At 44.8% G+C, this 14,043-nt stretch overlaps 1 protein-coding gene across 2 annotated transcripts in view; it reads left to right on the top strand.

The window, feature by feature from the left end:
- LOC124008372 (rho GTPase-activating protein 6-like) overlaps positions 1-14,043 on the top strand; it is a 48,898-nt gene that overhangs the window by 17,412 nt on the left and 17,443 nt on the right. For both annotated transcript variants that reach the window (XM_046319602.1, XM_046319601.1), the window contains exons 2-3: positions 2,262-2,421; positions 12,800-12,871. In XM_046319602.1, the coding sequence (XP_046175558.1) occupies positions 2,262-2,421; positions 12,800-12,871 (232 nt within the window). The remainder of the gene's footprint in view (positions 1-2,261; positions 2,422-12,799; positions 12,872-14,043) is intronic.

Raw genomic sequence — 14,043 nt, 5'->3', positions numbered from 1 at the left:
CAAGTTATACGCTAAATGACGTTCTATGACGTATTAAGGCAGGTTCAAGGAGGGACTCCATGTGTGTGTATGTGTGTGTGTGTGTGTGTGTGTGTGTGTGTGTGTGTGTGTGTGTGTGTGTGTGTGTGTGTGTGTGTGTGTGTGTGTGTGTGTGTGTGTGTGTGTGTGTGTGTGTGTGTGTGTGTGTGTGTGTGTGTGTGTGTGTGTGTGTGTGTGTGTGTCAGATTTAAGACTTTGTGGCTGTGCCAGCTAGTGACCACTCTGCAGACCTGCCTACAGAACAAGATTCATGATTAGAAACGCTGACCTGCTCTGATCTCTGTCTAAAACATCAGTAGTCTAGCTCTGTCCTCTCTCTTCACCAGCTCATAGGGATGACAGAGCAGAATGCAGAACCATATATCCAGGGATTGAGGTGATTTATGAGTTCCTCATTAAGCTCTTTTTGAGGTGACTGCTAGTCAAGCGATCCACTCTCATTGCTCCCCTTTCCCTGACCTACCATATACAATACTGTCCGCTCCGCTATGCACACTACTGTTCAATGGTTTGGGGTCACTTAGAAATGTCCTTGTTTTTTAAAAGAAAAGCTCATTTTTCGTCCATTAAAATAACATCAAATTGATCAGAAATACAGTCTAGACATTGCTAATGTTGTAAATGACTATTGTAGCTGGATTATTTTTAATGGAATACCTACATAGGCGTACAGCGGCCGATTATCAGCAACCATCACTAATGTGTTCTAATGGCACATTGTGTTAGCTAATCCAAGTTTATTATTTTAAAAGGCTAATTGATCATTAGAAAACCCTTTTGCAATTATGTTAGCACAGCTGAAACCTGTTGTTGTGATTAAAGAAGCAATAAAACTGTCCTTCTTTAGACTAGTTGAGTATCTGGAGCATCAGCATTTGTGGGTTCGATTACAGGCTCAAAATGGCCAGAAACAAATAACTTTCTTCTGAAACTCGTCTGCTAGCGGAACCCCCCCGCAACAGCCAGTTAAAGTGCAGGGCGCCAAATTCAAAACAACAAAAATCTCATAATTAAAATTCCTCAAGCATACAAGTATTTACACCATTTTAAAGATAAAATTCTCGTTAATCCAGCCACAGTGTCTGATTTTGAAAAGGATTTACAGCGAAAGCACCACAAACGATTATGTTAGGTCACCAGCAAGCCACAGAAAAACACAGCAATTCTTCCAGCCAAAGCTAGGAGTCACTAACCTTTGATGATATTCATCAGATGACACTCATAGGACTTCATGTCACATGTATGTATTGAGCCACATCAATTTACAGAAATACTAATAATAAACATTTGATAAAGATACGACTATTATACATGGAACTTTAGATATATTTCTCCTTAATGCAACCGCTGTGTCAGATTTCAAAAACACTTTACGGAGAAAGCAAACCATGCAATAATCTGAGTACAGCCTTTAGACAAAAATATACCCGCCATATTGGGTCGTCAACATTGTTCGATAATGTCCATCAGTTATGTCCAAATATCTTCTTTTGTTAGGGCGTTTGGTAAACATATTCAAAAGCTCGTTCAGGTCGTGCCGAACGTCGGACGAAAAGTTAAAAAAGTTCCGTTACAGCCCGTAGAAACATGCCAAACTAAGTATGGAATCAATCTTTAGGATGTGTTTAACATAAAACTTTGTTAATGTTCCAACCGGACAATTCTTTTGTCTGTACAAATGAAGTGGAACGTAGCTACCTTTCACGTGAGGCTGTGGCACTCTGCCAGACACTCACTCAAAGAGCCCTTATGAGCCCCTCCTTTAGAGTAGAATCCTTAAAACAGGTTCTAAATACTGTTGACATCTAGTGGAAGCCTTGGGAAGTGAACCATAACTAATATCACCCTGTATCTTCAATGGGGGCTGAGTTGAAAAACTACAAACCTCAAATTTCCCACTTTCTGGTTGGATTTTTCTCAGGTTTTCGCCTGCCATATGAGTTCTGTTTTACTCACAGACATCTTTCAAACAGTTTTAGAAGCTTCAGAGTGTGTTCTATCCAATGCTACTAATAATATGCATACATTACCATCTGGGACAGAGTAGGAGGCAGTTCACTCTGGGCATGCTATTCATCCAAAAGTGAAAATGCTGCCCCCTATCACAAACATGTTAAATAAGAACAGCTGCTTTGAGATAGGGTAACAGTGGTGCTAGCCACTAGCCCTGATAACTAACAAATGTTCCTCTGCCAAGTGACAGAATAGAACTCTCTCCCCAGGGTGACTTCACCTGGAACAGCCTGTCAGGGCGGAGTGTACGGCTGACGCCGACGGCCATCCAGAGCCTGTCGGAGCTGGAACGGACCTGGCTACAGGAGGTAGCCTTCAACAGGCTCCATCAAGACTATGACCTGGGCTGTCAGATAACCATACCCAAAGGTAAAGTATAGCGGTATTTTTGTGTGTGCGTGTGTAAACGTCCGTCTGTCTGTCTTCCTTTCTAGTCCGTCCATCCCCCTGTCCGTATGTCTGTTCTTGTGGCTAGTCAGTCTGTCCCTGTGCTAATGCTACAAGCATTTTCACAAACATTTTCCATCAACATCCGCCTTGGACCTCTCCGAGACCAACCTCAAACTGTCAGACAATCTTGAACTTCCCCTTCACAGAGTGTGTTTGAGGAAGCTGTAAGCACTTGTGATTTGAGATGTAAACCTCAGTACACCTGATTTCCTATACAGTACATCTAAAAGACTCAGGAGTGAACTTCCTGTCTTATGTATTGTCAGTAAGACACTTACACATGAAGATGTGTAGCCCTTTCCACTCAGTACCATAGGGCCGTAGCCCGCTGCTCTGCTCTAAGTCATGCTCTGTGGAGAGCTGTATATTAGCCAGGGTGTGCATTCCAGTCAAAGGTTCTACCTCTCCCCCAGATGATTTAATGCGTTCCTCTGTGTTCCTTATGAATTCCAGAACCCCTCAGGCATGTGTTACTGAGATATTTCAGCACCTCGACTGTGGGTTTTGTTTATCTTGCGCCTGCAGTTGGGTTAGCCGGTGGTTTGCTGAGGCCCAGAGATCCTTGAAAAAATAGAGAATAAAAAAGCAAATGGCTGGTTGGATCGTTTTACAAGTAATTGGAGTGGGGAAGAGAGAGAGGACTGGAGGTTCCTGGGATTGCTGTCCAACTTGCCGAGTCAACTGACAAGAATCCAAACTATTTCCTCTTTCTCTCTTTATTTCTTTCTTTCTATTTTCTGTCACACACATACTGTCTCCCGCTCCCTTTCTCTCATAGCATCTCTCTAATACCCCCCGCTCCCTTTCTCTCATAGCATCTCTCTAATACCCCCCGCTGCCTTTCTCTCATAGCATCTCTCTAATACCCCCCGCTGCCTTTCTCTCATAGCATCTCTCTAATACCCCCCCCGCTCCCTTTCTCTCATAGCATCTCTCTAATACCCCCGCTCCCTTTCTCTCATAGCATCTCTCTAATATCCCCCCTTTCTCTCCCTTTCTCTCATAGCATCTCTCTAATACCCCCCGCTGCCTTTCTCTCATAGCATCTCTCTAATACCCCCGCTCCCTTTCTCTCATAGCATCTCTCTAATACCCCCGCTCCCTTTCTCTCATAGCATCTCTCTAATACCCCCCGCTCCCTTTCTCTCATAGCATCTCTCTAATACCCCCCTCCCTTTCTCTCATAGCTCCCTTTCTCTCATAGCATCTCTCTAATACCCCCCGCTCCCTTTCTCTCATAGCATCTCTCTAATACCCCCCGCTCCCTTTCTCTCATAGCATCTCTCTAATACCCCCGCTCCCTTTCTCTCATAGCATCTCTCTAATACCCCCGCTCCCTTTCTCTCATAGCATCTCTCTAATACCCCCGCCCCCTCTCATAGCTCCCTTTCTCTCATAGCATCTCTCTAATACCCCCGCTGCCTTTCCCCCTCCCTCTCTATTCTTCACTGTTGTTCTGTCATACTCTGTCTTCAGATATTCCATAATGATCTGTAGATATGTCGAAGCATAGTTTCTTAGCAACCTGTTTTATATATATATATATATATATATATATATATATATATATATATATATATATATATATATATATATATATATATATGCCAAGGAGTCTGGGAGGCAGTGAGGGGAGGCTGGGTGGCAGCGAGGGGCAGACCCAGGGTCAACATAGCGGACACTGCTCAGGACTGATCTAACTGCCATAATTGCACTCACTTGAAGCTTGTTATTGGTGTCAGTGTCTCTTTATTGTGCTCAACTTAATCCAAGGTGGCCAATCCAACGTCTTTTGTCCTTCGTCTTGTCGTGTCCCATGTATATATCTTTTAATATCTTTTTCTTCACATATCTTTTTAATATATTTTTTCTAAACCTCAACTTCAAAACACTCTCCTGCAACCCGCCTCACCCAATGTGGTGCGGATCTGTTTTTTTTCTAAAGTATGTTTATTCACCTTGAATCTGGAATCCCCCAATAGAAGCTAGCCAGCTCACTAGCTACTAGCTAGCAGTCATCAGCTAACCATTAGCTCGGAAAGCTCCCTCCAGTTTGTACAACATTACTCAAACCAGAGCATACCGGACATATTTTTCTCCATATCCCCGGATTCCTACCGCAAGCTCTGGACATTTTCACCTGGATCGTCGTAGCTAGCTAGTTGCTATCTGAGTACTATACCTATTTTGCCAATTGAACTTGGACGCCTCTGCTACTCGGAACCCTACTAATCCATCACGGCTGGCGTATCGACGTATCGACGTCATCGCACGCGGAGGCTAAGTCTAAAACAGTCTTTCCTCCGCCGAGACGTCCCTCTAAGGCCCTTCTGCTAGCTTGCTATCCCCGGCCTGCTAGCTGTCTGTGAATTGCCATGTCTCTAGCCAGCCCAACCACTCATTGGACCCCTATTAATCACCATGCCTCTCCCTAATATCAATATGCCTTGTCCATTACTGTCCTGGTTAGTGTCTTATTTCACTGAAGTGCCTCTAGCCCTGCTCAATATGCCTTAACCTACCATTTAGTTCCACCTCACAAATATGCAGTGAAATCACCTGGTTTAAACATCTCTAGAGACAATATCTCTCTCATTATTACTCAATGCCTAGGTTTAACTCCAATGTACTCACATCCTACCATACCTCTGTCTGTACATTATGCCTTGAAGCTATTCTTTTTTTATTTTACCTTTATTCAAAAATTATAGATCCAGGAACAGATATAGCCTTGGTTCTCTCCAGACCTGACTGCCCTTGACCAGCACAAAAACATCTTGTGGCGTTCTGTATTAGCCCCTGTGATATGCAACTTTTCAGGGAAGTTAGGAACAAATATACACAGGCAGGTAGGAAAGTTAAGGCCAGCTTTTTCAAGCATAAATTTGCATCCTGTTCTGGGACTTGGAGAATAAAAACACCTCCTCCCAGCTGCCCACTGCACTGAGTCTAGGAAACACTGTCACCACCGATAACTCCACTTTAATTGAGAATTTCAAGATGCATTTTTCTACGGCTGGCCATGCTTTCCACCTGGCTACCCCTACCCCGATCAACAGTCCTCCACCCCCCACAGCAACTCCCCAAGCCTCCCCCACTTCTCCTTCACCCAAATCCAGATAGTTGATGTTCTGAAAGAGCTGCAGAATCTGGACCCATACAAATCAGCTGGGGTAGAGAATCTGGACCCTCTCTTTCTACAATTATCTGCCGAAATTGTTGCAACCCCTATTACTAGCCTGTTCAACCTCTCTTTCGTATCGTCTGAGATTCCCAATGATTGGAAAGCTGCCGCGGTCATCCCCGTCTTCAAAGGGGGAGACACTCTAGATCCATACTGCTACAGACCTATATCTATTCTATCCTGACTTTCTAAGATCTTCGAAAGCCAAGTTATCAAACAGATTACCGACCATTTCGAATCCCACCGCACCTTCTCCGCTATGCAATCTGGTTTTCAAGCTGGTCATGGGTGCACCTCAGCCACCCTCAAGGTACTAAATTATATCATAACCACCATCGATAAGAGACATTACTGTGCAGCCGTATTCATTGACCTGGCTATGGCTTTCGACTCTGTGAATCACAACATTCTCATTGGCAGACTCAACAGCCTTGGTTTCTCAAATGATTGCCTCGCTTGGTTCACCAACTACATCTCTGATAGAGTTCAGTGTGTCAAATCGGAGGGCCTGTGGTCCGGACCTCTGGCAGTCTCTATGGGGGTGCCACAGGGTTCAATTCCCGGGCCGACTTTCTTCTCTGAATACATAAATGATGTTGCTCTTGCTGCTGGTGATTCTTTGATTCACCTCTACGCAGATGACACCATTCTGTATACCTCTGGCCCTTCTTTGGACACTGTGTTAACTAACTTCCAAACAAGCTTCAATGCCACACAACTCTCCTTCCATGGCCTCCAACTGCTCTTAAATGCAAGTTAAACTAAATGCATGCTCTTCAACCGATCGCTGCCCGCACCTGCCCGCCTGTCCAGCATCACTACTCTGGACGGTTCTAACTTAGAATATGTGGACAACTACAAATACCTAGGTGTCTGGTTAGACTGTAAACTCTCATTCCAGACTCACATTAAGCATCTCCAATCCAAAATTAAATCTAGAATCGGCTTCCTATATCGCAACAAAGCATCCTTCACTCATGCTGCCAAACATACCCTCGTAAAACTGACCATCCTACCGATCCTTGACTTCGGTGATGTCATCTATAAAATAGCCTCCAACACTCTACTCAACAAACTGGATGCAGTCTATCACAGTGCCATCCGTTTAGTTACCAAAGCCCCATACACTACCCACCATTGCGACCTGTATGCTCTCGTTGGTTGGCCCTCGCTTCATACTCGTCGCCAAACCCACTGGCTACAGGTTATCTACAAGTCTCTGCTAGATAAGCCCCGCCTTATCTCAGCTCACTGGTCACCATAGCAGCACCCACTCGTAGCACACGCTCCAGAAGGTATATCTCACTGGTCACCCCCAAAGCCAATTCCTCCTTTGGTCATCTTTCCTTCCAGTTCTCCACTGCCCATGACTGGAAAGAATTGCAAACATCTCTGAAGCTGGAGACTCACATCCCCTCACTAGCTTTAAGCACCAGCTGTCAGCGCAGTTTACAGATCACTGCACTTGTACTTAGCCTATCTGTAAACAGCCCATCTACCTACCTCATCCCCATACTGGTATTTATTTATTTATTTTGCTCCTTTGCACCCCAGTATCTCTACCTGCACATTCATCTTCTGCCGATCTACCATTCCAGTGTTTAATTGCCACCATGGCCTATTTATTTACTTAACTTACCTCATTTGCACTCACTGTATATAGACTTTTTGTTTTCTTTTGTTCTACTGTATTATTGACTTTATGTTTTGTTTATTCCATGTGTAACTCTGTGTTGTTCTTTGTGTCGAATTGCTACGCTTTATCCTGGCCAGGTCGCAGTTGCAAATGAGAACTTGTTCTCAAATAGCCTACCTGGGTAAATAAAGGTGAAAAAAAATACTATTTTCTAAACCCACTGGCTCCAGGTCATGCCAGGTAAAGCCCCACCTTATCTCAGCTCACTGGTCAGACACTCTAGATCTATGGAGAACCATCACAACACACCATTCTTACGTGCCAGATTCAGACAATAGTCAAGGTCCTTAAGACTGTATTTTTATTTTTATATAGCTCACATTTAGGCTGACAATTTCTTTTTTTAGACCATGCAAGCCACAAAGATAGCAGCACCCACCCGTAGCATGCGCTCCAGCAGGTATCTATCACTGGTCACCACCAAAAGCCAATTCTACCTTTGGCCGCCTTTCCTTCCAGTTCTCTGCTGCCAATGATTGGAACAAACTGCAAAAATCACTGATTCTGGAGACTCTTACCTCCCTCACTAGCTTTAAGCACCAGCTGTCAGAGCAGCTCACAGATCACTGCACCTGTACATAGCCAATCTGTAAATAGCCCATCCAATCTACCTCATCCCCATACTGTATTTATTTATTTATTTATTTATCTTGCTCCTTTGCACCCAAGTATCTCTACTTGCACATTCATCTTCTGCACATTCTACCATTCCAGTGTTTAATTGCTCCATTGTAATTACTTCGCCACCATAGCCTATTTATTGCCTTACTACCTCCCTTATCCTAACTCATTTGCACATGCTGTAAATAGACTTTTCTACTGTATTATTGATCATATGTTTGCTTATTCCATTTATCTTGGCCAGGTCGCAGTTGCAAATGAGAACTTGTTCTCAACTTGCCTACCTGGTTAAATAAAGGTGAAAAAATAAATATATATACAGTATATATATACCTGTTCCATGAACAGTGGGATTTGACTGAGCCAATGGGGGAAAAAACATCCTTGTTAAGATTTTAAACCAATCATAAAAGAGCATACCCACTGGGCATAGACATCAATTTAACATCTATTCCACATTGGTTCAATGTAATTTCATTGAAATGACGTGGAAGCAACATTGATTCAATCAGTGTGTGCCCAGTTAATAACATCTTGACTGTTTTGAAGACAGATTCATTGACTGTTTGATTAGAGGCGCTCTGGCTATAGACAGAGTTTTGAGGTATTTCCTCAATAAGAGTTCCAACCCTTGGTCCAAGCTGCCAGAGGTTTCCTGTGCATTAATCAAAGATCTTGCTAGGAGTCATAGATCTTGTTGACAGCTGACAAAAAACTTCTTTCCCTTCCTCATAATGATTCAGTCGTTTTCAGATTGAAACTCATATTTGGATCCACACTAATTCCAAGCATGATGTGAAATTATCCATATCGTCCATCTGCTGGTGATATCTAATCTTGTGAAGTAGTGTGCTGTAACCTTGATATAATAGTAGAAGAGTATGCTATAAAATACATTTTACATTGAAGGTGCTCATTCTCTACTTTTCTCAGTGTTAAGTTTCACTTCCAGGATTGAGCTCAGGTGACCTGATTCCTTATTATAAAGTGGATGGTTCGAGCCCTGAATGCTGATTGACTGATTCCTTAATAATCCCTCTTCACAGGAAAGCCTGAGGATCAAGAGGAAATGAGAATGTTCTACGTTTCTTTCCTCTTGATCCTCTATTTTTTAAACGTTTAAAATGTTTAAATGTCACCTTTATTTAACCAGGTAGGCTAGTTGAGAACAAGTTCCCATTTGCAACTGTGACCTGGCCAAGAAAAAGCAAAGCAGTGTGACACAGACAACAACACAGAGTTACACATGGAGTAAACAATAAACAAGCCAATAACACAATAAACAAGTCAATGGCACAGTTGAGAAAGGAAAGTCAATATACAGTGTGTGCAAAAGGCATGAGGAGGTAGGCAATAAATAGGCCATAGGAGCGAATAATTACAATTTAATAGATTATCACTGGAGTGATACATGAGCAGATGATGATGTGCAAGTAGAGATACTTGTGTGCAAAAGAGTAGAAAAGTAAATAAAATAAAAACAGTATGGGGATGAGGTAGGTAGATTGTGTGGGCTATTTACAGATGGACTATGTACATCTGCAGCGATCGGTTAGCTGCTCAGATAGTTGATCTGTTGGTGAGGGAAATAAAAGTCTCCAACTTCAGCGATTTTTGCAATTCGTTCCAGTCACTGACAGCGGAGAACTGAAAGGAAAGGCGATCAAATGAGGTGTTGGCTTTGGGGATGATCAGTGAGATATACCTGCTGGAACGTGTGCTACGGGTGGGTGTTGTTATCGTGACCAGTGAACTGAGATAAGGCGGAGCTTTACCTAGCATAGACTTATAGATGACCTGGAGCTAGTGGGTCTGGCGATGAATATGTAGCGAGGGCCAGCCGACTAGAGCATACAGGTCGCAGTGGTGGGTTGTATAAGGTGATTTGCTAACAAAACGGATGGCACTGTGATAGACTGCATCCGGTTTGCTGAGTAGAGTGTTGGAAGCTATTTTGTAGATGACATCGCCGAAGTCGAAGATCGGTAGGATGGTCAGTTTTACTAGGGTACATTTCGCAGCGTGAGTGAAGGAGGCTTTGTTGCGAAATAGGAAGCTGATTCTAGATTTGATTTTTGATTGGAGATGTACAATATGAGTCTGGAAGGAGAGTTTACAGTCTAGCCAGACACCTAGGTATTTATAGTTGTCCACATATTCTAGGTTGGAACCATCCAGGGTGGTGTTGCTAGTCGGGGGGGGTGGGCAGCGAATGGTTGAAAAGCATGCATTTACATTTACATTTAAGTCATTTAGCAGACGCTCTTATCCAGAGCGACTTACAAATTGGTGCATTCACCTTATGACATCCAGTGGGACAGTCACTTAACAATAGTGCATCTAAAACTTAGGGGGTGGGGTGAGAGGGATTACTTATCCTATCCTAGGTATTCCTTAAAGAGGTGGGGTTTCAGGTGTCTCCGGAAGGTGGTGATTGACTCCGCTGTCCTGGCGTCGTGAGGGAGTTTGTTCCACCATTGGGGGCCAGGGCAGCGAACAGTTTTGACTGGGCTGAGCGGGAGCTGTACTTCCTCAGTGGTAGGGAGGCGAGCAGGCCAGAGGTGGATGAACGCAGTGCCCTTGTTTGGGTGTAGGGCCTGATCAGAGCCTGGAGGTACTGAGGTGCCGTTCCCCTCACAGCTCCGTAGGCAAGCACCATGGTCTTGTAGCGGATGCGAGCTTCAACTGGAAGCCAGTGGAGAGAACGGAGGAGCGGGGTGACGTGAGAGAACTTGGGAAGGTTGAACACCAGACGGGCTGCGGCGTTCTGGATGAGTTGAAGGGGTTTAATGGCACAGGCAGGGAGCCCAGCCAACAGCGAGTTGCAGTAATCCAGACGGGAGATGACAAGTGCCTGGATTAGGACCTGCGCCGCTTCCTGTGTGAGGAAGGGTCGTACTGCGGATGTTGTAGAGCATGAACCTACAGGAACGGGCCACCGCCTTGATGTTGGTTGAGAACGACAGGGTGTTGTCCAGGATCACGCCAAGGTTCTTGGCGCTCTGGGAGGAGGACACAATGGAGTTGTCAACCGTGATGGCGAGATCATGGAACGGGCAGTCCTTCCCGGGAGGAAGAGCAGCTCCGTCTTGCCGAGGTTCAGCTTGAGGTGGTGATCCGTCATCCACACTGATATGTCTGCCAGACATGCAGAGATGCGATTCGCCACCTGGTCATCAGAAGGGGGAAAGGAGAAGATTAATTGTGTGTCGTCTGCATAGCAATGATAAGAGAGACCATGTGAGGTTATGACAGAGCCAAGTGACTTGGTGTATAGCGAGAATAGGAGAGGGCCAAGAACAGAGCCCTGGGGGACACCAGTGGTGAGAGCGCGTGGTGAGGAGACAGATTCTCGCCACGCCACCTGGTAGGAGCGACCTGTCAGGTAGGACGCAATCCAAGCGTGGGCCGCGCCGGAGATGCCCAACTCGGAGAGGGTGGAGAGGAGGATCTGATGGTTCACAGTATCGAAGGCAGCCGATAGATCTAGAAGGATGAGAGCAGAGGAGAGAGAGTTAGCTTTAGCAGTGCGGAGCGCCTCCGTGATACAGAGGAGAGCAGTCTCGGTTGAATGACTAGTCTTGAAACCTGACTGATTTGGATCAAGAAGGTCATTCAGAGAGAGATAGCGGGAGAGCTGGCCAAGGACGGCACGTTCAAGAGTTTTGGAGAGAAAAGAAAGAAGGGATACTGGTCTGTAATTGTTGACATCGGAGGGATCGAGTGTAGGTTTTTTCAGAAGGGGTGCAACTCTCGCTCTCTTGAAGACGGAAGGGACGTAGCCAGCGGTCAGGGATAAGTTGATGAGCGAGGTGAGGTAAGGGAGAAGGTCTCCGGAAATGGTCTGGAGAAGAGAGGAGGGGATAGGGTCAAGCGGGCAGGTTGTTGGGCGGCCGGCCGTCACAAGACGCGAGATTTCATCTGGAGAGAGGGGAGAAAGAGGTCAGAGCACAGGGTAGGGCAGTGTGAGCAGAACCAGCGGTGTCGTTTGACTTAGCAAACGAGGATCGGATGTCGTCGACCTTCTTTTCAAAATGGTTGACGAAGTCATCTGCAGAGAGGGAGGAGGGGGGGGGGAGGGGGCGGAGGATTCAGGAGGGAGGAGAAGGTGGCAAAGAGCTTCCTAGGGTTAGAGGCAGATGCTTGGAATTTAGCGTGGTAGAAAGTGGCTTTAGCAGCAGAGACAGAGGAGGAAAATGTAGAGAGGAGGGAGTGAAAGGATGCCAGGTCCGCAGGGAGGCGAGTTTTCCTCCATTTCCGCTCGGCTGCCCGGAGCCCTGTTCTGTGAGCTCGCAATGAGTCATCGAGCCACGGAGCGGGAGGGGAGGACCGAGCCGGCCTGGAGGATAGGGGACATAGAGAGTCAAGGGATGCAGAGAGGGAGGAGAGGAGGGTTGAGGAGGCAGAATCAGGAGATAGGTGGGAGAAGGTTTGAGCGGAGGGAAGAGATGATAGGATGGAAGAGGAGAGAGTAGCGGGGGAGAGAGAGCGAAGGTTGGGACGGCGCGATACCATCCGAGTAGGGGCAGTGTGGGAGGTGTTGGATGAGATTTGGTTTTACTATTGATGAAATCACTGGACCAGAGGCTGGAGACACTCATTTGTCATCTTTATCGCTGCAGTGTTTTGATAACCAATGCTCTTTGAAGCCACTGGCTTGATCATCTCCAAAATGGCCGACATACATGATAATGGAAGAGATCAGCCAATGTGACAGCAGGTCATTGTGTGGATTGTTATCAGTGTGTACAGATAACTGACCGTTTTTCATGATTTTCTTTCTTTTTTTCTCTCAGATGGACAGAAAAGGAAGAAATCGTTGAGGAGGAAGTTGGACTCTTTGGCGAAGGAGAAAAACAAAGATAAAGGTACATTGATGTGAAGCCTTCAACATGGTTGTCACTAGTTACCACATCCACAAAGTCATAAAGCCTGCCCATTTCTTCAGTTTCTCTTTTAAAATTGTATTTTAAACTTAACCCTAACCTTAACCACACTGCTAACCTTATGCCTAACCCTAACTCTAAATGAACCAAAAGTATTTTATTTTTATTTTTATTTATATAGCCAAATGACTTTGTAGCTGTGGTAACTAGTGCAAAGCCCTCAGCATGGTATTTTATGGAAAGACTAAGTGCTTTGTACTGTACATTTTGGTCAAATGAATATAACAGATCTGTAGGCTATGCAAGCAGTGTCCTCCTTGGTAATACGATTAACACTGTTTAACAAGGCAGACATTGAAAGTAGTCCCTTCACTATTGGTGCTTCAAAAGGGACTCGGGAGGCATAAGGATAGTGGAAATATTGGAAAGATAAGGATTGGGTGTACTTTCAGATGCAAACTAGAACCAGGGGTTAAGGGGAGCGCTCTTGTTTGAATTTTTTCTTTGGGTTTTACTTTTTTCTTTTTACGCTGTCAAATCTCTGAAGATGTTTTCCCAGTCCTGAACATTTAGTTTCCAGAAGGAACAGAAACTTGTCAGTCCCCAGCCCTACACTCTTAGAAGAAAGGGTTTAAAAAGGGTTCTTCGGCTGTTCCCTTAGTAGAACCCTTTTTGGTTCCGGGTAGAACCCTTTTGGGTTCCATTTAGAACCGTCTGTGGAAAGAGTACTACATGGAACCCAAAAGGCTTTTACCTGGAACCAAAAATTGTTCTTCAAAGGGTTCTCCTATGGGGACAGCTAAATAACCCTCTAAGTTTCTAGATAGCACCTTTTTTTAAAGTGTAGCCCCAGGCCCAGGTGAATAGCAGAGTGGCTATGAAACATAGACATATTTACTAGGGGAGGAGCAGGGATATATTTAGCAAAGTGGAGCAACTCCTTCTAAGGGGACTGGGCTGAAATACAGCCACTGTGCTTGCATCACAGACGGCATTTTTGGCAACGTGCTAACTACAGATCTGATGGAAGGTAGCTCTCCAATAGAGATGGAGGTATAACGTACCAGTCCAAAGTTTGGATACACCTACTCATTCAAGGGTTTTTCTTTATTTTTACTATTTTCTACATTGTAGAATAGTAGTGAAGGCGTCAA

This window comes from Oncorhynchus gorbuscha, linkage group LG21 (assembly GCF_021184085.1).
Source record: "Oncorhynchus gorbuscha isolate QuinsamMale2020 ecotype Even-year linkage group LG21, OgorEven_v1.0, whole genome shotgun sequence".
Lineage (NCBI taxonomy): Eukaryota > Metazoa > Chordata > Actinopteri > Salmoniformes > Salmonidae > Oncorhynchus > Oncorhynchus gorbuscha.
Note: the sequence above shows the minus strand (reverse complement) of the source record. Positions and strands in the feature narration are given on the sequence as shown.